This window comes from Bos indicus x Bos taurus, chromosome 8, assembly GCF_003369695.1.
Source record: "Bos indicus x Bos taurus breed Angus x Brahman F1 hybrid chromosome 8, Bos_hybrid_MaternalHap_v2.0, whole genome shotgun sequence".
In the NCBI taxonomy this organism is placed as follows: domain Eukaryota; kingdom Metazoa; phylum Chordata; class Mammalia; order Artiodactyla; family Bovidae; genus Bos; species Bos indicus x Bos taurus.
The window spans coordinates 62366219-62391384 of NC_040083.1; the positions used below are offsets into that span (position 1 = coordinate 62366219).

Below are 25166 nucleotides of genomic sequence, written 5' to 3' on the forward strand. Positions count from 1 at the left end.
GATTCAACAAACTTAATACATCCACACTACAGAATATACTTCTCAACGGTATAAAGGGATGAACTATGGACATACGCAACATCAGTGGATCTCAAGGGAATTGTACTGAGTTGAAGGCAATCTCAAAAAGTTACATACTGTATGACTCTATACAACATCCTTGAAATGACAAAATTTTAGAGATAGAGAACAGAGAAGTGATTGCCAAGATCAAGGGTTGGAGAAAGGGGAAGGATGTGGCAATGCAAGAGGGAGCCTTGTAGTGATGGGGTAGTTCTGCATGTTGATTGTAGTGCTGGCTACATGCACCTGTGTGTGTGGTAGAATTATACACACATACATGTAAGTGAAAGTTGAGTATGCTCTGGATTATACCAGTGTCAGCTGCTTGGTTTTGATATTGTACTATGCAAGGTATTGCCATTGGGGGAAATTGGGTGAAGGGTACATGAGGCTTCTATATACATTTTTTTGAAGATTCCCATGAATTTATAAATATTTCTTTTTGTTTGTTTGTTTGTTTTTTAATTTAATTTAATTTTTTTAACTTTACAATATTGTATTGGTTTTGCCATATTTCAAAACAAAAGATTAAAATTGATAGCAAAAGCTTTCTATATAGTTTTAGTTTTGAGAATTAATATAGTATATGCTTTTGTTTTTTACGTTTCACTGTAAGAATTTTGAATTCCATATAGTGTAGAATGTCTTCTGGGCTTCCCAGGTGGCTCAGTGGGTGAAGAATCTACCTGCAGTGCAGGAGACACTGGTTTGATCCCTGTGTTGGGAGGATCTCCAGGAGGATCTCCTGGAGGAGGCCATGGCAGCCCACTCCAGTGTTCTTGCCTGGAGAATCCCAGGGTCACAGGAGCCTGGTGGGCTGCAGTCCATAGTGTTGCACAAAGGCAAACATGACTGAAGCGACTGAGCGTGCATGCACAGAATGTCTTCATTCTTGTACAGTGATTTCTAGAACTGCATACCTGCCCTCAGTTGTCTGTCTTTGCATGGATGTATTTCAGACTATTTTAATTAAAGCTATTAAAGTTGTTGTAAAACATCTTCATCAAACCTTTTTTAAAAGAATATAATACAAATTGAAAGTTACCTAAGAGAAATCTAAATACCATCTGGTGGCAGAGGGTATGGGCTGCCTTTCAAACTATAAAATCAAAGAAGGTGCTCTTACCAAAATAGAATAATAGCAAAAGATTTTATTTCTAAACTTATGAAATATTAAGGAGTAATCTTAAGTAGTATAAACTATTATGAGTTTAAACTTTTTAAAGTCACCATATCTTTTGAGAAGCTAATGAAAGCTATGTGATCTTCCCAGAAAAATTAATTGGTACACATATGCATGCATGTTCGTCTACTAATGCAGGAAATATATGGACCCCAGAAGCCCATTCTCAAAAATTATGCTTAAAGAACTCATATCTGCCAGTTAACAAACTGGAAGATTCTAGAAAAATAATGTAACTGATATTCTCTAGCACTGTAGGTATCAATCTAAATTTACTATGGTCCAAAATCACTGCAGATGGTGACTGCAGCCATGAAATTAAAAGACGCTTACTCCTTGGAAGGAAAGTTATGACCAACCTAGATAGCATATTCAAAAGCAGAGACATTACTTTGCCAACAAAGGTCCATGTAGTCGAGGCTATGGTTTTTCCTGTGGTCATGTATGGATGTGACAGTTGGACTGTGAAGAAGGCTGAGCACCGAAGAATTGATGCTTTTGAACTGTGGTGTTGGAGAAGACTCTTGAGAGTCCCTTGGACTGCAAGGAGATCCAACCAGTCCATTCTGAAGGAGATCAGCCCTGGGATTTCTTTGGAAGGAATGATGCTAAAGCTGAAACTCCAGTACTTTGGCCACCTCATGCGAAGAGTTGACTCATTGGAAAAGATTCTGATGCTGGGAGGAATTGGGGGCAGGAGGAGAAGGGGACGACAGAGGATGAGATGGCTGGATGGCATCACTGACTCGATGGACGTGAGCCTGAGTGAACTCCGGGAGTTGGTGATGGACAGGGAGGCCTGGCGTGCTGCGATTCATGGGGTTGCAAAGAGTCGGACACGACTGAGCGACTGAACTGAACTGAACAGTGAAATAGAAAGAGGAGTCAAAAGTGAGGACATATGATTGATTTGTGGTTTCTCTGGGAAATGTTTATTACTAAAGAAATATAATTCACAACCATTGTATTTTGTTAAAATGATGATTATTAAAATGGGATGTTTAAATATATGTATGCATGAAACGTAGGTGAATATGGTGCTGAAGATCAGGGTTTCATTAGGCCTAGAATGAGACAAGAAATCACTGTATGTATATCATAGTAAGATCATGGACTTTGAATATAAATAAAGGACTGTTTGGCATTAGCCAATGGGAACCATGATTGTAAAGGTATCTTGCAAGTATTAAGCTAAAGTAAATGAATGTATGTTTCTGAGATCTTGTAGGCTTTAAAAGTCACATACTAAATAATTATAGGCAACATTTTCTAAAATACATTTATTGTTGTGATTACAGAAGTATTAATGTGTATTGTATGGAAAATTTGCAAAGTATAAGCAAGTAAAAGAGAAAAAAATCACCTCTAATCTAAACATAAATGTAAACATTAAAAAATATCTTTCTATATTATTTATAAAAGTTTTAAAAATACAAATTGGGTCATGATGTATATTACTGTTTTTTAACCTGTTTTAAAAGACAATATACTAACATTTTCTGTTGTTAAATACACATCTACAGTATCATTTTTAGTGTCAGGCTAGTTCATAGTCTAGACATTTATTGTTATATATAAATGATTTTCACTATTGCAAGCAATTCTACAATGAACATATATGTAGAATAATCCTTGCCTGTATTCACAACTAGTTATTTAGAATAAATTAGTGGAAGTAGACTCTCTGGGTAAGAGGGTATACACACTAATGCTTTATTAATTTGTACTCTAAACAATGATACCAGATAGAGTTTGCTAGAAACACATGGGAATGATAGTTTACCTGGGCACTTGCCAACACTGGGCATCAGTTTTTTATTTGGTGTTCTAAAATGTAGAAAAAAATGTTCCTGTGCTTTAATTTCTATGTTTTTGATTTTGATTCTTAAGGAGGTTATGTTTTTATATGTTTATTAGCCCATTTGGGGATCTTTTATAACTTACATATTTTGTCATTTGTTGGTTTTTCTTTCTAATTTATAAAAGTGATTTATAAATTACGATGTTGACCTTTTCATCCTGTAATATGTTGGCAATGTTTCCTCAGTTTCTTTCTTTCATTTTATTTATTTATTTATTAAGGCTGTGCTGGGTCTTCATTGCTGTGCAGGCTTTTTTCTAGTTTCAAGAGTGGAGCTACTCTAGTTGCAGTGCACAGGTTTCTCGTTGCAGTGGCTTCTCTTGGCTCTAGGGCACTCATGCTTCAGTAGTTGTAGCATGTGAGTTCAGTAATTACGGCACATAGGCTCAGTGGTTGCAGCTCCCAGGCTCTAGAACACAGGCTCAGTAGTTGTGGCACACAAACTTACTTGCTCCACAGTGTGTGGAATCTTCCCGGATCAGGGATTGAACCTGTGTCTTCTGCATTGGCAGGCGAACTGTTTACTACTGAGAGCCATCAGGAAAGCCCCTCCCTTGTTTATTTAATTATGATATTTTGGGTATACAAAAACTTTAAAATTTTCTAGTTACATCTATTAATCTCTTCCTTTATGGCTTTTGCCTTTAGGTGTTATGCCTGAAAAAGCATTTCTACCCCCAATTTATGTAGTATGTCTTCTGTTTACTTTTAGAATTTTGATGGTTTTATTTTTTCCATTTAAACCTTTAATTCACCTAGAATTTATTTTATTGTGTAGTGTGAGAGATGACTCAGTGGGTAAAGAATCCACCTGAAATGCAGGAGACGCCGGTTCGATCCCTGGGTTGAGAAGATCCCCTGGAGGAGGAAATGGCAACCTACTCCAGTATTCTTGCCTGAAAAATCCCATGGACAGAGGAGCCTAGGGGGCTACAGTCATGGGGTTACAAAGAACCAGACACAACTGAGCAACTGAGCATGCACATTGAAATTGTGTGAGAGTAGGAATCTTTCCTGTTATGATGTCCTAATATCAGTTATGACATAATACTTTCTTTTCCTGATGGTTTGAAATGCTGTCTCTACCAATACTAAATTGTTATATGATTCAATTTCTGGGCTTTCCGTTTAGAATCATTGACTATACCTATCTCTTCTTTCACAGTGCCAAACTACTCAGGTTATTATAAATTTGTAATAAGTGTTCATAACCTTTACTTTCTACTTGCTCCTCTCTGTACCTCCTAATTTGGTTTGTTGCTTTTGTCATGTGCTTTTATTACACCTACTCCCCCTATTACAGCACTTAGTAGACTTTGTTCTTATATATATATATTCAGTCAATGCATTAATTATCTATTATGTAACAGATGACCACAAATTTAGCAGTTTACAGCACATGCTTATTATCCCATAGCTTCTGTGGATTAGGAATCTAAGAACCACTCAGCTAGGTTTCCTGTTTCAGAGTTTCTCATGCAACTGCAATCACACTGTCAGCTGTGGATGGGGTCAGCTGAGACGAATCCCCTTCCAGGCTCACTTACATGGTTGTTGGTACAATCTATTCCTTTTGAGTTTTGCCTTAGATTCATCTGGCTGGCCAAAGACCAACTTCAATTTCGTGCTATGTAGGCCTCCCTAACGCGGCCATTCACCTCATCAGAGCTAGCAAAGAGAGATTATGCTAGCAAAGTGGAAATTAGAATCTTCTGTAGTCTAATTATGTATAATCCCCTCAACCTTAAAGTATCCTATTGATTAGAAGCAAGTTACTCAAAGGGAGGGGATTACACAAGGCTGTGGTACCAGAGGCAGGAAGCATTGGGAGGCCATTTACTAGCTGCTTGCCATAGTTTTCTCAGCTGTATGTGTAGTCCATGAGACTAATGGTATCTTTCTCTTGTGTATCATTGATCATTACGCTCTGACACAGTGCCTGGCACGTAATAGTAGGTCCTTAAATATTAGTGGGATAATAGTGTGTCTCTAATAAATGGCGTATGTTTAAATGTGGCTTTTTTGGGGAGGGGACAGCCTAAATATTTGTCTTTTAAGAAACAAAGTAATAAGTCTTTTATACTTACTGTTATAGAACTGGTTGGACCTCTGTTATCTTATTGTGTTTGTTTTTCATGGGCCCCTGTGGTTTTCCTTGACTATTTTTCTTTTGCTGTGTTAACTGTTTTCTTTCCTGTGCATTAGACCCACCAAGGCTTGAACCAAAGCAGCCCCTACCATATCCTTGCTGTGCTTTCTTTCATTCTTTGTTCATAACCCCCTGCTTCCTGCTCAAGTCCTCACTGCTGACTCAAAGCAGGCGAAGATTACAGTTTATATTTCTTAGGGTTCTGAATCAAGGGAAAGGATGGCTGTCTCCCTGCCAGTTCTGCATAAGTAGGAATTGGATATGTTTTTGGCATCTTCTGTATTATCCAGATGCATTAATACACGAATGTGATGCTCTTATAATTGCAGAGTATCATATACTAAATAAGCGTTTGCTTGTAGCCTACAGTCTAATCATTTCTTTTAGAATATAAGAGATGTGCTTCATTTCTTTTTTTTTTTCCTCCCAGTTATGTTGTCCCCTGAGATTCCAAAACTCCCCACAAACCCGCCTTGTGGAAACCTCTCCTCTTTCATGACTCCTTCCCCGGGCGGGTCTCCATCCCTAAATCTTTTGTCTCTGCTTTTGTCTTTTATATTTTGTCCTGCTGCTGCTGCTACTGCTAAGCCCTTCAGTCGTGTCCGACTCTGTGCGACCCCATAGACGGCAGCCCACCAGGCTCCCCGTCCCTGGGATTCTCCAGGCAAGAACACTGGAGTGGGTTGCCATTTCCTTCTCCAATGCATGAAAGTGAAAAGTGAAAGTGAAGTAGCTCAGTCGTGTCCGACTCTTAGCGACCCCATGGACTGCAGCCCACCAGGCTCCTCCGTCCATGGGATTTTCCAGGCAAGAGTACTGGAGTGGGGTGCCATTACCTTCTCCATATTTTGTCCTACCTACTTTAAAGAGATTGGGCTTCCTTTTTGGGTGCCTGGCGTCCTCTGCCAGTGTTGAGAAGTTGTTTTGTGGAAGTTGCTCAACATTCAAATGATCTTTTGATGAATTTGTGGGGGAGAAAGTGGTCTCCCCATCCTGTTCCTCCACCATCTTGGGACCGCCTCCGATGTGCTTCATTTCAGAGAATTGATCTAATTTTTAGAATATTGCATATTGTTGAAAAGTTGTGAAATAGGTGTACTGTGTCACAATCACCTCTACTCCCATACCCACTGCTGGGAAGTCTTTGATTTATTCAATCATCCTATTCCTTCTTACTGCATTCACTCCTCCTTGCATGTACCAAGCACTGCCTTAGGTACTAGAAACACAAGTAATTAGAAGCTAGAAACACAAATAATTAGTGCCCTAGGCAGTAGAAACTCAGGTAATAGACATTTGGAGTCTAGTGAGACAGGCAGACATGAACACAAATTATTTCTGTTTGTGGGTGGGGGGTGGTATTTCTTTGTCCTTATGTTTAGAAAAATTTTCTACATATTTCCAATACAATTCACACAAAAATTATTTTGGTGAGGGTATGAGGTGGGAAATCTACCTTTCTTTCCTAAGTCATGAATGGAGCATCCCCTCTCTGGTTTGAAATACCACTTTTATCTTGTGCTGAGATATTAATATAATGTAAATTGAGTATTTATAAGCACTCTACTACTTTACTTATCTTGTCCAACTGTGTTGTACCTGTATAACACATTTCGGTACCTGGTAATGTAAGTCTTCCATTTTTTAGTTACATTCAAAAATATTCTTTATGTTCAACTGTTTATTCTTCACATAGCTTTCTTTGTTTTGTATTGCTAGTTTCTTAATGCGTCTGTGTGCTCAGTTGTGTCTGACTCTTTGCAACCCCATGAACTGTAGCCCACCAGGCTCCTCTGTGCAATTTTCCAGGCAAGAATACAGCAGTAGGTTGTCATTTCCTTCTCCAGGTTATCTTCCGGACCCAGGGATTGAACCTGAGTCTCCTGCATCTCCTGCATTGCAGGTGGATTCTTTACCCACTGAGCCATTGGGGAAATGTGACTTCCAAGTTTTTTTTAAATTACTAGTTTAAATTCAACCTTTAATATACTTTCCTTCAGTGAATATGAAAGCTGATACAAGGTATCATTTTAATTTTCCCCTTTTGAAATACTTTAGTGACTTATTTTGCTGCTCAATGCCACAGAAACTTTAAATGGAAAGTATAGCGTTTGAAACTTGGTACTGACTTTGCCCTTTGAATTTTAATTTACCTTTGTTTTATACCTTAGGTTTAGCCCAAAGGCATCCCTTCCGCCACGTTTTCAGATGCATCTGTCAAGAACCTGTACTAAGGAAATGAGTGGTATGTTTTCTAAACATTATTTTTATGATACATTATGGCTTCTGGAGCCTCAGAACCCTAAGAAGAGTGTCTAGTGGTGGCTTTTGACATTGGTTCTCACCTTCTCCCACTTGTAATATATCTCTCCTCCTCTCTTTTCTGATTTCTTTAAGTTATGAATTGTAGTGATCTAAAGACAAAGTAATACCTCCAAGGGTATCATTATTGTTCTTACTTGAGGCTTTCCTCGTACCAGACCTGTTCTGTCACTTCCGCTTGTTACCTACAGAGATCCTTGTGTCCCTTGTCACTCTCACTCATTAGAGAGTAAGATTTAAAGCACATAAATAGGGGACTTAACTGAAAAAATAGTTTCAGTTACTCATAAAATACTTTCACATACTTAACACTAAGTGAAAACTGGGCTCATAAACTGTGTGCAGTGACCGTAAGCATCTAAATATGAATATATACAATCCAAAAGGACAATAAAAGACAGAATAAAGTTGAAGAATCTGAAGATCAGAAGTGCACACACTTGTCATCTCCAACTAAAGTGTAAATCCCTTGCTGTTAGACCCACCGGAGGAATACATGGTTTTCAGAATTAGTACTTATACTGCATGAAATTCATGTAGTTTTAAATGATTTGCTGCTTTACATGTGATTCTTACTGAGTTGAAATCATTTTTTCCATAGGAATGTATCTCCAGTATTTCTCATGAAAATTGATGGAACAGTTTGATTTTTTTCTTTATCAATTATATTTACATATGCATTTTCTGAAAAATGACCACTTGGTAAAGCCACATACCCTTTAGAGGTTGTAAATCCTTTTAAATTAGAATAAGCTTTTTCTGCAGAACCAAGAGGACTTGTTTCAGGAGGATTACGATTCACCCAGGGGCTCGTTGAATAACCTCATACACATAACCTCTTCTAATTGCTGGCAGCCTAGATTACTTCCTTGATTTGTTGAACAAAAGGCACAGAAACTTATAAATAACTCCAGTAGCCCCATGGAGCAGGTGCATTTGCAGACTCCAACTACGTGCCAACTGCTGACTCTCTCTTTAAGGGAGGGACTGGCCAGTTCCAAGAAACTCATCTTTTCCTTCTTCCTGGTTCTTTTATATACATTATTTGGGAAGAACTTTATAAATTAACTGTGCCTTTGATAGGAAACATGTGGAAATCCTGGACCTTCTATTGGCTGAGCCAAGCTAAGTCTCAGCAAAGGGCAGTTCTCATGCCAGGTGGGTAAGGCAGAGTCAGCATCCAGCCATCCTCAAGGAATCTCTCTCTCTTCTGTTTCCTAGCATCCTCAGAGGCCAGCATCCCCAAACCAGCCTAAGTGTCTCTACAAGCCAGTTTTTAAAATAAGATAAAGTAAAAAAGTAAAAATTGAATCCCACCAGAAATACTGTATGATTAAGATATGAACATATTTTGTTTATAGATGGTAATTTTTTATATACTCTGGTCTGTATCCCAGTAAAATTTTAAAAAGGTGTGGAATGAATTTCGTAGTTCTTCCAGAAATGTCAGCTATTGTGGACACTTAAATTAAGATATTAACTCAGGTATTCTAAGTTTTAAATAAAAAATAAATGTAAGAGAGCTAGCCAAAGCTCTGTAATATTCACTTACGTAAAATAAATGACTTGTTTTGGGGAAATAAAAGCAAATCATTAATAGTTATCTGTGGGCACCAGATGTTCTATTTATGTTCGTAAACTGAGGCTAGGATGTTTATTACACATGCATCAATTTTTGAACTTTTGCTTAGTGCTGAATTATTTTTTCTTATTAATAAAGGACATATTCATCATGTCTTAAAACCTGGAGAGTTGTTTATTTTTTATAAAGTGTTTCTTTGATCTTACTATTAAGGCATTATCCTTACACTTTGTAAAATACAGCTTTAAATTTAGCATTACACGACTGAGCGACTGAACTGAACTCAACTGATATACTATTATTGTCTAAAGTTTAACCTTTCTTGGTTGCAATTGGAAAATAATTGGTTAAATAATTTCATTATTCATTATGGAGCAAACATCATCCTGATGTTTAAATTAAACTGTGACATATCCTTGCTAAATAAAGGGGCTAGGTTCCCTCTCTGAGTGGCCACTGACCTTCCTGATTATTTCAGGATTAAAACTCAGAATGAAGTTGTTATGGTCCTGCTCTCCTAATCCTGTTCCCTTTGAAGTCCCTTAACCCCCACAAGCCTGAAGTACAACAAAGCCTAAAGACACAAATACTAGATAATAGGGATAATCTGAAATGTTAAGCATTCTGGTTAATTCTATCATTTTTTTAATTTAAAGATAATTTAAATCAGGCTGTTGAAAAACCAAATGTCACGCCTCCTGCCTCTTACACTTATAAAATGGATGAGGTTCAAAACCGCATAAAGGAAATACTAAACAAGCATAGCAATGGCATTTGGATATCTAAGCTTCCACATTTTTACAAAGAATTATATAAAGAAGAACTAAATCAAGGAATTTTACAACAATTTGAACACTGGCCTCATATTTGCACGGTACGTTTCTTCTTATTCTTCCCTCTTGATGCCTCCTCCCTGCCCCACTTTCAGATTTTAAGTTATTAGTCATATCATCTTTTATTTGGGGAGCACGAAGTACTTTACATAATATTGCTTCATTAATCTTTTATCACTAAGATTAACACATATGAGTTCTTATTTATATGAGAAATACATCTAGGTTGAGAGCTGTGTGTGTGTTGTTATTGCTGTGTATTTAATATATGATCATATATATATACACACATAAATATATATACACACCGTTTAGTATTGAACTGTTACCAGTAGATACTGATGGCTTTGTCATTTTAATAATTTGAACTTAACTGCTAATAGAACATTTTTTGTTGGCCTCAAATTTTATATGCTTGTTCCTGAGCATTTTTAAAGACATTCAGCTGAACAGATTTTAGTTATTTTGGCTAATTATTTATAGAATACCTTTAAAAAATTAATGTAGAATTCAGATTTTAAATTTTTAAAAGCTCCTTTGAAGAAAAAATTGAAAAGTGAACTAACATCAATTTTCATGCCTGTTCCTACTTGAGAGTCTATTATAATAAAATGATGGATCAGAGTAGTTTATCAGAAATCTTAGTTCAGCCAGAGAGAGAGAAAACTAGCTTCCTAAAGGTAAATAACTAATCTTTAGATATTTCTCTTTTTTAATATAATTATTTATTTTTGGCTGCACTGGGTCTTCGTTGCTGCTCGCAGGCTTTTCTCTGGTTGTGGCGATTGGGGTCTGCCCTCTAGTTGCAGTGCACAGGCTTCTCATTGCTATGGCTTCTCTTGTTGGGAGCACAGGCTTTAGGCACCTGGGCTCAGTAGTTGTGGTACATGTGCTTACCCCACAGCAGTGGAATCTTCCCAGGGCAGGGATCAAACCCACGTCCCCAGTATTGACAGGCAAATTCCCAAACACTAGACCACCAAAGAAGTCCCTCGATGTTTCTTAATGCTATTTACATAGACTATATTCAACAAAATAACTTCTAAATAGTAGCATTAGCTTTACTTGGTGCTTCCAAGCTTATAGAATTAAATATGCATGACAATTATTATTTGACACAGGGCTTTCATTTCTTTAACTTAATACATATTTTGGTTCCCAACGCTGGGTGCAGTATGGGCCACTCCCTCTTATAAGCACCTGGCCTAAAGACAGCATGTATTTTTATAACCACTGCTTCCTCTAGGGCACTAACACCTGCTCCGGTCCCGTGGGCTTTCCAGACAAGGGTTATGTGTCCATCCATCCATCCATCCATCTATCCATCTTGTTTGTTCTTACATCATTCACTCTACACCTGCAGGTACCAGGCAGTGCCTTAGGTACTGAGACCACCTTAGGGCAATGTAATATGCTGATGAATACACAGTGTAAAGTGAGAAAACAAGAAATACCAAACTCTGGAAATATGGCTATTTCCCTCCCTATAAAGTCAAGAATGATCATAAGAATGTTATCCTTGATTTATGTTGAATATGGGGTTTGTTCTTGTAGTAGGAATTTCTAAGGTCGCTATTCAATTTATTCCATTTTTATTCTTTTCTGGGAAAAATATTCTTACTGGATGAAGGCTGAGCAGCATTGAGGAACCTCTCAGGTTTCCATAATCTAAAGGAGACTTTTGAGGATTTACCAGGCTGCTCCATCTGAAGGTTCAGGGCCTGGAGCTTCTTCTTGAAATGCATATGGTTCTTTTATTTTTTAAATCCATAGATATTCATGAACTTATGTTTTCAGTGAACTTTAAGTCCTCTTATTGTGAAGATACACGTATAACTCACTATTAAGTTTCCGAAAAGAAGTTATCTTTGGAGTAAAAGAACTTTAAACTAACTTCACAGATTCTTCTTAATGTAGTATATTTCTGGTTGATGGTTCCCTAGTAGCTCAGACAGCAAAGAGTCTGCCTGCAGTGCAGGAGACCCGGGGTTTGATCCCTGGGTTGGGAAGATCCTCTGGAGAAGGGGATGGCAACCCACTCCAGTGTTTTTGTCTGGGAAATCCCATGGACAGAGGAACCTGGTAGACTACAGTCCATGGGGTCGCTAAGAGTCGGGCACGACTGAGCAACTTCACTTTCACTTTTCACTTTCATGCATTGGAGAAGGAAATGGCAACCCACTCCATGTTCTTGCCTGGAGAATCCCAGGGACGGGGAGCCTGGTGGGCTGCCGTCTATGGGGTCGCACAGAGTCGGAGACGACTGAAGCGACTTAGCAGCAGCAGACATATAAAGTAGTAAGGATGAGAATTTCTCTCCCAAAGCCATAAATTTAGCTACACAAATACTAGTTAGTATCATGCAGTTTAAAACAAACTAATCAAAAAAGTGAAGAAAGTGTTAGTTGCTCAATAGTGTACTACTCCTTGCAACCCCCATGGACTGGAGCCCACCAGGTTCCTCTGTCCATGGGATTTCCCAGACAAAAACACTGGAGTGGGTTGCCATCCCCTTCTCCAGAGGATCTTCCCAAAAGTCTACAGACCCTCAAAATTTCTTTTGCCAGGATTGCAGGTGACAGAATACCTGTCTCTTTGATGTTAAAACTTTACCTAAAATAGGTGGTTTCCTACTAAATTTCAGGTGCTAAAATAATTTTTAATTTTTTGGTTGCTCAAATGCATCTTTGTTGCATGATTATTTCTGTCTAGGCAATGAGGGTGGAACATGAAGCAGAAATAAAATTTTATCTTTCTTATCTCCATGCTGCTTCTCTCAATTTTAATAGGACTGTTTAGATGTAATCACTATCAGTTGTCAGGTGTGAGAAATTGATTAGTGAATTGTGTCAAGAATGACAAAACTGCCAGTTTTAATGAGACCTATCAGTACTTTTCAAAATGGTCTTTTTAGTAGCCTGATTTTTTTTTAACAGACTGCTGGTAAATAGTTTGAGAATGTTATACCATGGTCAGTTTTAGACAGTTTTAAATAGCTACACCATGATTATTTTCCCTTTCTTCTGACTTCTTGCTTTTCACCTTGCTGGAAAGCAAGAACACTGATAGAATGCCCATGGCTGATTCTACTGCAAATAGGTCAGACAGGTTAGAACACACTACAGTGCAGAAATTTTAGGGTGAGAAAGACTTAGTGATATGTATCTTCATATGGCTTGTTGTGTAACTGAAGAAGAAATCTGAGTGCACTGTATTTCTTTCTTTTTTTTAAAAGTGCTTTCTCTCCCAGTCATATAAAATATTCCATATAAAAGTAGTGAAAAATAAAGTTATAAAAGAAATAAATAAATATTGGGTCCAATACTAACAATAAACCAGACACACCTGAGCTTTGCCCTTCTGGAACTTAAGGAACTTTTCCCTGCCCAACAGGGAAAATAAGCAATGAGCAAATAAGGGTAAGCCTGCAACTGTTATGAAGGAGAAATGTAGGGTGCTAAGGAAACATGTAAACAGGAGGGTGCGGCATTGTCAGCCAAGTCAAGAAAAGCTTCCCAGAGGAGGTAGCTGTTACACAAAAATTTCAAATCTTTTGACAATGATTGTTGAATACCAGAGATTTTGTTGAAATCCTACATTTTCTGAAACATGGGTGGCAAGAGAAACCTCTCCATTCCTGCATGACATGGAGTATCTGTCTTCAGTGCCTTGCCTGAAGCTATGTGGAGAGCTAGGGGGTGGGTGGGGACTGCTTTAGAGCCAGACAGGAACAGATGCATTTAGCTGAGAAGACTCTGCTGGTTCTTCAAAGGCCTATCAGAGGAGCACTGGGGGTAGCTTCAAGATAGTGGGAAGCATTCTGAGTTCAGCTAGAAGCACATCAAGCCTTGATCACAGAACATAACATTAGTGAATAATAACATGATATGAATGAGAAAAATACCTAATGATGCTAATTATTCATGCTTTTACAAAAAGGTTTTACTGTTAGTCTGTATTTTATATGTCATTTTTTGTTTGTTAGAAATCACTGAGCTTTAAGTCATTTAGTCCTTCTAATACCTCAGACTTAAAAATTTCTGAAGTTCTGGATTGCAATTTCTGTAATATCAAAGGTGGCAACAGCAGTTGTGCCACTTACATACTTCTGTACGTTCAGGAATTTGTCTCAACTTTAATTATGATAATTAATTACATAAAATAAAGCACCCGTCAGCCCATGCAAAATGAATTGCCTCTTTTTTAAAAGCCTGGATATGTCTGTGTAAAAAATACCTTGAATTCTAAGGAAGTGAACATAAATGAAACAGCAGTGATGTATCCTCAGCTTTAACAGTATTGATACAATCTATATGGCCATTCCAGCAGAAGCAGCACTGAGAAGTAAAGCCAGGACTTGAAAGTACAGCCATAATAGCGAATTGGAATCCAGTATCTTTTCTGACTTTTCATCAGTAAAAAGAAACACACAATGGAGACATTGGAACAGTTTTAAAATTTAAATTCAGTGACCATCTGAGTAGGAGAAAGATAAAATTGCACTGCAGTGAAATCAGAATAGGACACTTGGGGAGTAATGTGATGTTGCTGTTCCAGAACTTGAAACAGAAAACTACCCATAGGCCCAATAATACAATAGAGTTTGGTCTTTGGAGTTTGGTTTTTGCCTTGACCATTTCTTAGTGGTATTACTTTCAGCGTACAGATCAGGGCCTCAGTCTGCTCTAAAATATGACTGTTCTTCCATCTCTTAGAGTTGTTAGAATTAAATTACACAAACTTTATTATAAAAGAGCAGCTGCCAGTACAGTATAGAAACATAGCAGGTATATAGGAAAAGACAGATGTTCTTTTTCCAGGGGCTGCTGCTGCTAAGTTGCTTCAGTCGTATCCAACTCTGTGCCCAGCTTAAATGAAAGCAGGTTAAAACCCACTGGTAAAGCAGAGGCATTACCAGAAAATACTACAAAGGAGCTTCTGTCAATGAAAACAGAGGTAACAAGAAAAAGGACAGAACAAAGCTTAAATTGAAAAATTAGGAGCAGTGGATAAAGAAAATGACATTCTTAGATGAAGTGAATTTCTCCCTTCCTAAAGGAAGGGGGATCCTTTAGGATCCTGCTTCCTGCTCCAGATCCTGCTCCCCCTAGAGTTAATGAGAAGCATATCTAGTACCTGCTTGGCTTAGAATACACAGTGAAAGCCAGAGCTGCCACCCAAGATCATCCCCCAAAGATCTGCACACATTTAACCAGGATAATATTTTCCTGGGGAGACCTGTGAACAAGTGCTGAGCCTCGGGCCATGCTAAAGGAAAACAGCTTGAAATTGATCCAAATACAAATGATTGTAGTCAACATCAGTGTGAAGTCCTTAGTAGGAAAGGGGTGAGAGTGAAAGAGTATTGACCTTGAAATATATAATGTCTATAAAACTACTCACCCTAGGTGGTGGAAAAAGAGTTTTTCTGGGTAGATGGTCTGTGAACAGATAGGGCAGTCTTTTACCTTTTACCTTTCCCTTTGATTAACTCTGTGGAATATACCACAAACACCTGTACTTTCTTAAACAGAAGTGACTAAAAATTAACATTTTCTGAACTATCCTGGGCAGAGTGTGAGCCTCTACAGGGGAGGGTGGCAGAATGGTAGGGGTAGGCTCTACCCCTGTAGAGCCTCTACAGGGGTAGGTGGTCTGGAATGGTAAGTTGGGTATTAACTCATCTCCGTGTATTATACAGTGTGAAGTATAAGCCCCACCCACTGCCCTTAGAGGCTTCAGATCTTAACCTATCAGTTTTTTCTTCACTGGGGACCATTTCCTCATCTCTTTCTCAATTGGCCAACCTTTCCAGAACTTCTCAGCTTTAACACAAAAAGCCTGAGCTCTGTAGGAGGTCATCAACCAGTCTGTCTTTCTGTGAACTGGCTAATCGTAGGTGCAGGCTTCTTGTCAAGGACTCTTTGATGTTTTAGTTATTGCTAGGTACCCAGGGGTCTTTACTCCCTGCTGAAATTGAATTTTTTAATTGGTTTGCTTTTGAATTACAAGCCATTGCTAATACTTGGGATGCTGGAAGGCAGGTCTCCAGGTGAATGTGATTTATCATCAGTTGAGTTCAGTCGCTCAGTCATGTCTGACTCTTTGCGACCCCATGGAATGCAGCACGCCGGGCTTCCCTGTCCATCACCAACTCCCAGAGCTTGCTCAAACTCATAACCATTGAGTCGGTGATGCCATCCAACCATCTCATCCTCTGTCATCCCCTTCTCCTCCTGCCTTCAATCTTTCCCAGAATCAGGGTCTCTTCCAGTGAGTCAGTTCTTCGCATCAGATGGCCAAAGTACTGGAGTTTCAGCTTCAGCATCAGTCCTTCCAATGAGTATTCAGGACTGATTTCCTTTAGAATTGACTGGTTTGATCTCCTTGCAGTTCAAGGGACTCTCAAGAGTCTTCTCCAACACCACAGTTCAAAAGCATCAATTCTTCGGCACTCAGCTTTGTTTATAGTCCAACTCTCATATCCATACATGACTACTGGAAAAACCATAGCTTTGACTAGATGGACCTTTGTTGGCAAAGTAATGTCTCTGCTTTTTAGTATGCTGTCTGGGTTGGTCACAGCTTTTCTTCCAAGGAGCAAGTAAGTGCCTTTTGATTTCATGGCTTCAGTCACCATCTGCAGTGATTTTGGAGCCTCGCCTCCCACCCAAAAAAAGTATGTCACTGTTTCCATTTTTTCTCCATCTATTTGCCATGAAGTGGTGGGACTTGATGCCATGATCTTAGTTTTCTGAATGTTGAGTTTTAAGCCAACTTTTTTACTCTCCTCTTTCACTTTCATCAAGAGGCTGTTTAGTTCCTCTTCGTTTTCTGCCGTAAGAGTGGTGTCATCTGCATATCTGAGGTTATTAGTATTTCTCCCAGAAATCTTGATTCCAGCTTATGCTTCATCCAGCCTGGCATTTCACATGATGTTCTCTGCATATAATAAGCAAGGTGACAATATCCAGCCTTGATGTACTCCTTTCCCTATTTGGAACCAGTCTGTTGTTCCATGTCCAGTTCTAACTGTTGCTTCTTGACGTGCATACAGATTTCTCAGGAGGCAGGTAAGTTGGTCTGGTGTTCCTGTCTCTTTAAGAATTTTCCACAGTTTGTGATGATCCACACAGTCAAAGGCTTTGGCGTAGTCAGTAAAGCAGAAGTAGATGTTTTTCTGGAACTTCTTGCTTTTTCTGTGATCCAAAGGATGTTGGCAATTTGATCTCTGGTTCCCCTGCCTTTTCTAAACCCAGCTTGAACATCTGGAAGTTCTCAGTTCACACACTGTTGAAGCCTGGCTTGGAGAATTTTTTTTAATATATAAATTTATTTATTTTAATTGGAGGTTACTTACTTTACAATATTGTATTGGGAGAATTTTGAGCATTACTTTGCTAGCCTGTGAGATGAGTGCAGTTGTGTGGTAGTTAGAACATTCTTTGGCATTGCCTTTCTTTGGGATTGGAATGAAAACTGACCTTTTCCAGTCCAGTGGCCACTGTTGAGTTTTCCAAATTTGCTGGCATATTGAGTGCAGCACTTTAACAGCATCATCTTTTAGGATTTGAAATAGCTCCTTTTTCCTATTTATTGGATAGTGATTTATCATACTGTCTCAGGTTTGTATTGAGTGGTACCCATATAAAGTGAAATTTAGAACATAATTTAAAATCTTCAACACAAAGAAACCACTACCCAATGGAAACAAAGCTGTGGTTGAATAAGACCCATACAACTGCTTTGAAAACTTTGATTTAAGTGAACAGTACCAACTCTGTTACAGAATCCCAAAGAAAATTCTAATTCCATTTGAAACAGTAAATTTACCTTAGCAACCCATGCTGCAGAGTTAGCAGGTGAATCTTCATAGACTCAAAGGAGTTTGGCTTCAAGAACTTTACAGCACAGGTAAATTAGGAAGAAGTGAAGACTTCTTAGTATTAAGAGATAATTTCTAGGCATATAGGATGAAAGCTTTTGTGTTTTGAATGTGCAGAGCTTCTGAAGAAGTTGAAGTTTTAAATCCTTGGGTCTCATACCTACCAAACCTAATCTGTCAACTCCAAACTTACAGAAACTCAGGGATGTGAGAGAAGTATCTCATTCAAGTTGTGATTCCAAATGAGACAGAAATCAAATAAATACAATGGACTTGTGGAAACAGAATGTTTAAGACATGTTAGATTCTAGAATATTCTAATGATCACCAGAGGAGATCATGTCAGTTCCCAGTAATGGGACTCGTGATATTTGGAGTGGATATCCAAAACCAAAGAAAGAATGTAGGGCCCAAAACAAAGAAAATGTAGAGGAGAATGGCAGGATTATGGTCCTGAGTATTTAGAACAGGAGGCATTTTGAGCCCCTCCTCAGGTATGTACCTGAATCAAGTAGACTAAAGGAACTAGAAGTTGTAAAAGCACCCTCTTGAGAGATCCAGTGGGAATGTTTAGCAGCTGGTTATCACACTAAGGAAATAATAACAGCCGTGTTTCAAGTAGCAGTTGACTTACCTTGGTCATTTGTGAAGGCCAGAAGACAGCTATTCTATTTGTTTACAATAGAACATGTAAATCTGGTAAGATGTACCCAAGCACAGTGAAGAGTGGACACCATACTGTAACCACATTCCCACAATTTCTTGCCTTTGGAGAGATTCTCATAGGCTGGGGACAGGTAATAGGTGTATTTTCTAAGGCAGTTGACTAGCAAATTAAAAAAAGACACATGCTTTGGAGGACAGATGGTGATCACATTGGAATTCCTGAGAAAAACAAATTTTCACTTCTATAAAAAATTTAAGACTTTAAGTTGGAAAAATTATATTTGTCTTAAATTACATATATTTTTAAAAATATGAGTTTCATGATTTTTTTCCTTTGAGTGATCTTTCAGCCATTCCCCAAAGATTGGCTAATGAAGTATGTGGACAGGGAATATTTTCCATGTCACTAAATTATCCATGAATATTTGTCTAACGTGTTGAAGGACCTCTGAATCAACTCCAGTTAAGTGTCAGGTTCAGTTCCTAAAGTCAGGCCTATGTTTAACCTTAGTAAATGCTAATTTGAATTTAGGGAGGCCAAGTCACTAGCCAACAAAGTGGATTTAGGCATATAACCAACCTTGTAGAGATCAAAAAGAAGTCAGTAAGAACTGGAAAGTGCCTGCAATTCAAGGAACTAGTAATTTTGGGGATTGGCAGTGGTGGGATAGAGTATCTACCTTAAACAATGAAAATAAAACTGCTGAGGAAACAAGTATACCTTCTAGATTAGATGATTCTTTGGCTATTTGTATTTTGGATAAACTCAGGCTTATTGGTCAAAAATCTCTTTGATGGGCTGACTGGCAAAGCTTAATATAAATGCTCCAGATGGAGCCCTGGAAGCTTCCTACTTAAAGGTGATTTTTAAACATTAGTCTTGAATAAAGACCAGAAAAATGTGACTTCTCCTCTTGCCCTGAACAAATTCACATCAAGTGGACCAAATATTCATAACTTCTGTTAAGACAGTAAGCCCTAGTTGGAAGAACTCAGTGTATTGGTCATGTTTAGAGGTCATGCTTAGAGCTTTGACAAAGTACATTGTTAGGTAATTGGTTCTGATTACATCTGGAGCACAGATGGGAATGGAAGCTTTGGGACCAAGAGTGAGGAAGGCTAGTAAACAAACATTGAAGTAACTCATATTCCCAGTTAACTCATTGGAAACAAAAGGATCATAAAGCTAAAGACCTATTATCCTCATTTGGATCAGAAGAAGCTATATCAACAGTTGGTCATGGGGCTAGTGAGAATTATTTTAGAAATGTAAGATGGGCTATATTCCACTGAAATTAGCCTCTCCATCTGGCGAGAGAGTTCCAGAAAAATATCTACTTATGCTTTATTGACTACATCAAAGCCTTTGACTGTGTGGATCACAACAAACTGTGGAAAATTCTTCAAGAGAATACCAGACCACCTGACCTGCCTCCTGGGAAATCTGTATGCAGATCAAGAAGCAACAGTTAGAACTGGACATGGAACAACAGACTGGTTCCAAATCAGGAAAGGAGTACGTCAAGGCTGTATATGTCACCCTGCTTATTTAACTTATATGCAGAATACATCATGAGAAATGCTGGACTGGATGAAGCACAAGCTGGAATCAAGATTGCTGGGAGAAGTATCAATAACCTCAGATATGCAGATGACACCACCCTTATGGCAGAAAGCAAAGAGGAACTGTAGAGCCTCTTAATGGAAGTGAAAGAGAAGAGTGAAAAAGCTGGCTTAAAACTCAACATTCAGAAAATGAAGATCATGGCATCCAGTCCCATCAGTTCAGTTCAGTCGCTCAGTCGTGTCTGACTGTGCGACCCCATGAATCGCAGCACTCCAGGCCTCCCTGTCCATCACCAACTCCCAGAGTTCATCCAGACTCACGTCCATCGAGTCAGTGATGCCATGCAGCCATCTCATCCTCTGTTGTCCCCTTCTCCTCCTGCCCCCAATCCCTCCCAGCATCAGAGTCTTTTCCAATGAGTCAGCTCTTCGCATGAGGTGGCCAAAGTACTGGAGTTTCAGCTTTAGCATCATTCCTTCCAAAGAAATCCCAGGACTGATCTCCTTCAGAATGGACTGGTTGGATCTCCTTGCAGTCCAAGGACTCTCAAGAGTCTTCTCCAGCACCACAGTTCAAAAGCATCAATTCTTCAGTACTCAGCCTTCTTCACAGTCCAACTGTCACATCCATACATGACCACAGGAAAAACCATAGCGTTGACTAGACGGACCTTTGTTGGCAAAGTAATGCTTCTATTTTTAATAAGCTGTCTAGGTTGGTCATAACTTTTCTTCCAAGGAGCAAGTGTCTTTTGATTTCATGGGTTCAGTTACCATCTGCAGTGATTTTGGAGTCCAAGAAAATAAAGTCTGTCACTGCAAGGAGATCCAATCAGTCCATCCTAAAGGAGATCAGTCCTGAATACTCACTGTAAGGACTCATGTTGAAGCTGAAACTCCAATACTTTGGCCACCTGATGCGAAGAACTGACTCATTTGAAAAAACCCTGATGCTGGGAAAGATTGAAGGCACAAGGAGAAGGGGATGACAGAGGATGAGGTGGTTGGATGGCATCACCAACTCAATGGACACGAGTTTGAGTAAACTCTGGGAGTTGGTGATGGACAGGGAGGCCTGGCATGCTGCATTCCATGGGGTCCCGAAGAGTCAGACACGACTAAGTGGCTGAACTGAACTGATCCATTTTAGTGAAGTTGTTGCAGAGAGTTGAGAAGATGCTGCTAGGTGAAGACTGGAGAAGGGTTTTAAGATGGACCCAGAAGGCTCAAGTGACTTGGATAATGGAGGATTGCCATGTCTAACTCTAAAATTATACAAACTGGGATTCTGCATGATAAGTGAATAACTCATATAAAAATAGAATTCTGGTTTATTTTTTGCCTTTTCTCAAAAAGTATGTTTTTCAAACTTTCTCTGGATACCCGATCTGTGTTCATGTATCTTAAGTGTCTTAAAGCACAACGAAGATTGGCATTTTAAGGTACCATATGTTAAAACATGAGTCTCTAGAGAGGTGGGCTAACCATTGAGAGCAAGATGAGGAGTGTCCCAGATATTTGTGTTTCTGGCCTTAACATTAGGGACACATCTAGAGTGTCTAGAGTACCATCTCGAGTGTCTCATAGTGTCAGCAGGAGTCCACCAGTGATGACAGGGAATGCCTACAGATGCTGAACACAGACTATATTACTTCTGCTTTCGTTGATGTTTCAAGTTTGTCAGGCATGTATCTTTCCCACATCTTAAGCACACATGGGCAGAAGAATGAGGAGGAAAACCTAACATTTTACATGTATATTAGCATTCTTAAGATCTCCTCTTAGGTGTTATCTAGAATATAGCAAGATTAAAAGGAATCTAATTTAATATTAAATTGACTTATGTCTTTTGACTTACTAAAACTCTTCTCTGGTAATAAGAAGATACCTTCTTTATGCATACATACAATTGACCCTTGAACAACATGGGGGTTAGGGGCACCAACCTTATGTACAGTTGAAAACCCTTTTATAGCCTTACATCCCTCCATATCCACACTTGCCACATGTATTAGGCAGCGTTTGCCCCTGAATTTTCACAGTGGAGATGCCATTCACACACCATCGAATGCATTTAAATTTATTTTATTTATTTATCTTTGGCTGTGCTAGATCTACACGATTGCTATGGATTGTGTAGTACTCTAATGCATATTTAGTGAAAGAAATCTGCATGTAAGTGGACCTGTGAAGTTCAAACCTGTGTTATTCAGGGGCAAACTGTATTTATGGTCTCTCTTCCTAAGTATTATATAGAAAATTAGTAAATGAAGTCAATGTTATTTACTGACAAGCTACCTACCCAGCATACTTTAATAGTCTGTTCTTTTGGGAGAAGAGGGTATTTCTCATAAGCTTCCATTATCACCTTAGTGGTCTGGGTAGCCTCCTAAGGGCTTAAATTTCAGCTAAGGAATAGGTAAATAGGATCTGACAAAATAGAAAATTTTCAAAGGGCTGTGCATACTAATTTCTGTGTAATCAGAAGTTGAGAAACTTTCTGTTAAGGACCAAGTCGTAAGTATTTTAGGTTTTGCAGGCCATGAGCTATGTGACTGTCACCCACAGTCTGGCACAACTATTTGACTCTGCCATTGGAGTGCAAGAGCAGCTATGTGCACTACATAGAGCCTGGCTGGGTGCCAATAAAACTTTGTTGATGTACACTGAATTTCACTTTCATGTCACAAAGTAATTCTTTTCATTTTTTCCAGCAATTTAAAAATGGAGGGACTTCCCTAGCAGTCCAGTGGTTACGACTCTGTGCTTCCACTGCAGGGGGTGTGGGTTCGATCCCTGGTTGGGGAACTAAGATCCCACATGCCATACAGTGAGGCCAAAATAAATAAATAAATAAAAGAAACACCTTTTAAAAAGTAGAAAAGGCATTCTTAGGTCACAGACTAGGCAAGAACAGGTGGCTTGAGGCATTGGGCTGTAGCCTATAGTGTGTGACCCCTGGTCTAGAAGTAGACAGGCTTAGAACTTGGGGAAATGGTACCATGCATGTTTTTCTTCTCCTCCTTCTCTTACATTAGGAGATGCCATCATGCCATGCCTCTCTGGAATGTTGCAAAAAGAATATTAGATACAAATGCTGGGCATTTTTAAGTCTTGTTCATTAGAGGGGCAATACTTGTAGTTCTTTCTAGTGTGGTGGTTGGAAAAAGTATTCCTTACCTCTAGAGTGACCTTTTTCTACAAAATAAAAAGCTGAGGGTTTTCTCAGGATATTGCAGGAAGGAGAGAGCTAGCACTTCATTTTTGCCTGAATATTTCCAGCTTTCTTCCCAGTGGTTTATTCCTGACAGTCCTGATATCTTTCCATGGTTTCATTCCTCCTCATATTCTGTCAATTTTCTAAGCTGTTGCTTTGGATTTGTCAGAGGGAATGAGGTGAGATGTGGTGTACAAGGCAGAAGCACCTGTGGTTTCCTAGGGTTGTTGGAAGTCAGGTGCTTCACAGGGAGATCCATATTATTTAATTTCCTTGCCTCTTTCTGAAATGCGGTGGACAATCATGTTCACAAGTAAAGGCAGTGATTGAGAAGAGTAAAATGTACACTTTTGTGTTCTCTTCATTAATTTGAAAAGTGTTTTTCTCAAAGTTAAAATGCATTCATGTGTTTTCACATTGTTTATAGCCATTAAAATATCTGTAATTTGCTTTATTTAAAAATTTCAGGTGGAAAAACCTTGCAGTGGTGGTCAGGATTTACTTCTGTATCCAGCTAAGAGAAAGCAGCTTTTGAGAGGTGAACTGAACGCTGAAAAAGTGCCTCCATCCCCACTACCTGCTCCAAAACAAATACCACCACTCAAAGGGTGTCCAGCAGTTATGCCAGGAGACTTTAAAGAGAAAGTTGCAGAGCTGTTGGTGAAATACTCAAGTGGTCTTTGGGCCAGTGCACTCCCGAAAACATTTGAGGACATGTACAAAGTGAAATTACCCGAGGATGCCTTAAAAAATCTTGACTTGCTTTCTGACGTATGCACCGTAGACTACATTTCTGGAAATCCCCAGAAGGCCATTCTCTATGCTAAACTTCCATCGCCCGCTGACAAAATCCTAAAGGATGCAGAGCAAGCACATGGCAATTATGATATCAAGTCTACGGTTGAACAAGAATATTTGCAGATAGAAGAAAACATTGCTGAAAGTACGGACACCTTTATGGAGACTGTGACAATTCCTCCGTTAATCATTCCAACTGAGACATCACCATCAGTCTTGGTGGTTGAACTGAGCAACACAAATGAAGTGGTTATCAGGCAAGTTTATTTTCTAATTCTTTAGAATCCTGGTAAAGATCTCCAGGAGAAGGAAATAGCAACTCACTCCAGTATTCTTGCTTTGGAGAATTCCATGGACAGAGGAGCCTGGCAGGCTACAGTTCATGGGGTTGCAAAGAGGCAGACACGGCTGAGCAGCTAACACTTTCACTGTCACTACTCTTGCTACTTGGCTTTTCTTCACATGGGTGCTGGTTGAGGAAAAATAATATATTTTAGTTATAAATAGTTATAATGATTCTTAATATTTGTTAAATGTTCAAAATAACTATTTTGGAAGAAAAGATTTCTAATAGTTTTAAAAATTGGAATGATGATATGGTCTGAACCTGAAAAAAAAAATCTATGTCAAAAGCTTAACAGTAACTATATATTAATATGTCAAAAGCAATACCTATCCATAGTAAAAGCAACCACCCACTATGTAGGAAATACTGTTTAATCTGGAATTATGTAGCATTTATGAAAAGTCAGAATAGCCAATCACCACCTTCCTAGTGTAATATCAGATTAGCCCTCTGGTTTCTTGAGCCTTTTGTATTGCCTGGGAGAAGGAATTATTGCTTAAGTGGCTAATGATTATTGAAATTATAAACAGTCCAGTTCCAAGTACTTGATGTGGACTTTGGAGAAAATGTAGACTCAGTTCAGTTCAGTTGCTCAGTTGTATCTGACTCCTTGCAACCCCATGGAATGCAGCACGCCAGGGTTCCCTGTCCATCACCAACTCCAGAGCTTGCTCAAACTCATATCCATTGAGTCG

At 38.8% G+C, this 25166-nt stretch overlaps 1 protein-coding gene across 3 annotated transcripts in view; it reads left to right on the forward strand.

Annotated features, from left to right (window-relative positions):
* Positions 1 to 25166, forward strand: part of TDRD7 (tudor domain containing 7) — a 103624-nt gene that overhangs the window by 38893 nt on the left and 39565 nt on the right. For all 3 annotated transcript variants that reach the window (XM_027549710.1, XM_027549709.1, XM_027549711.1), the window contains 3 exons: positions 7428 to 7501; positions 9817 to 10034; positions 23796 to 24382. In XM_027549710.1, the coding sequence (XP_027405511.1) occupies positions 7428 to 7501; positions 9817 to 10034; positions 23796 to 24382 (879 nt within the window). The remainder of the gene's footprint in view (positions 1 to 7427; positions 7502 to 9816; positions 10035 to 23795; positions 24383 to 25166) is intronic.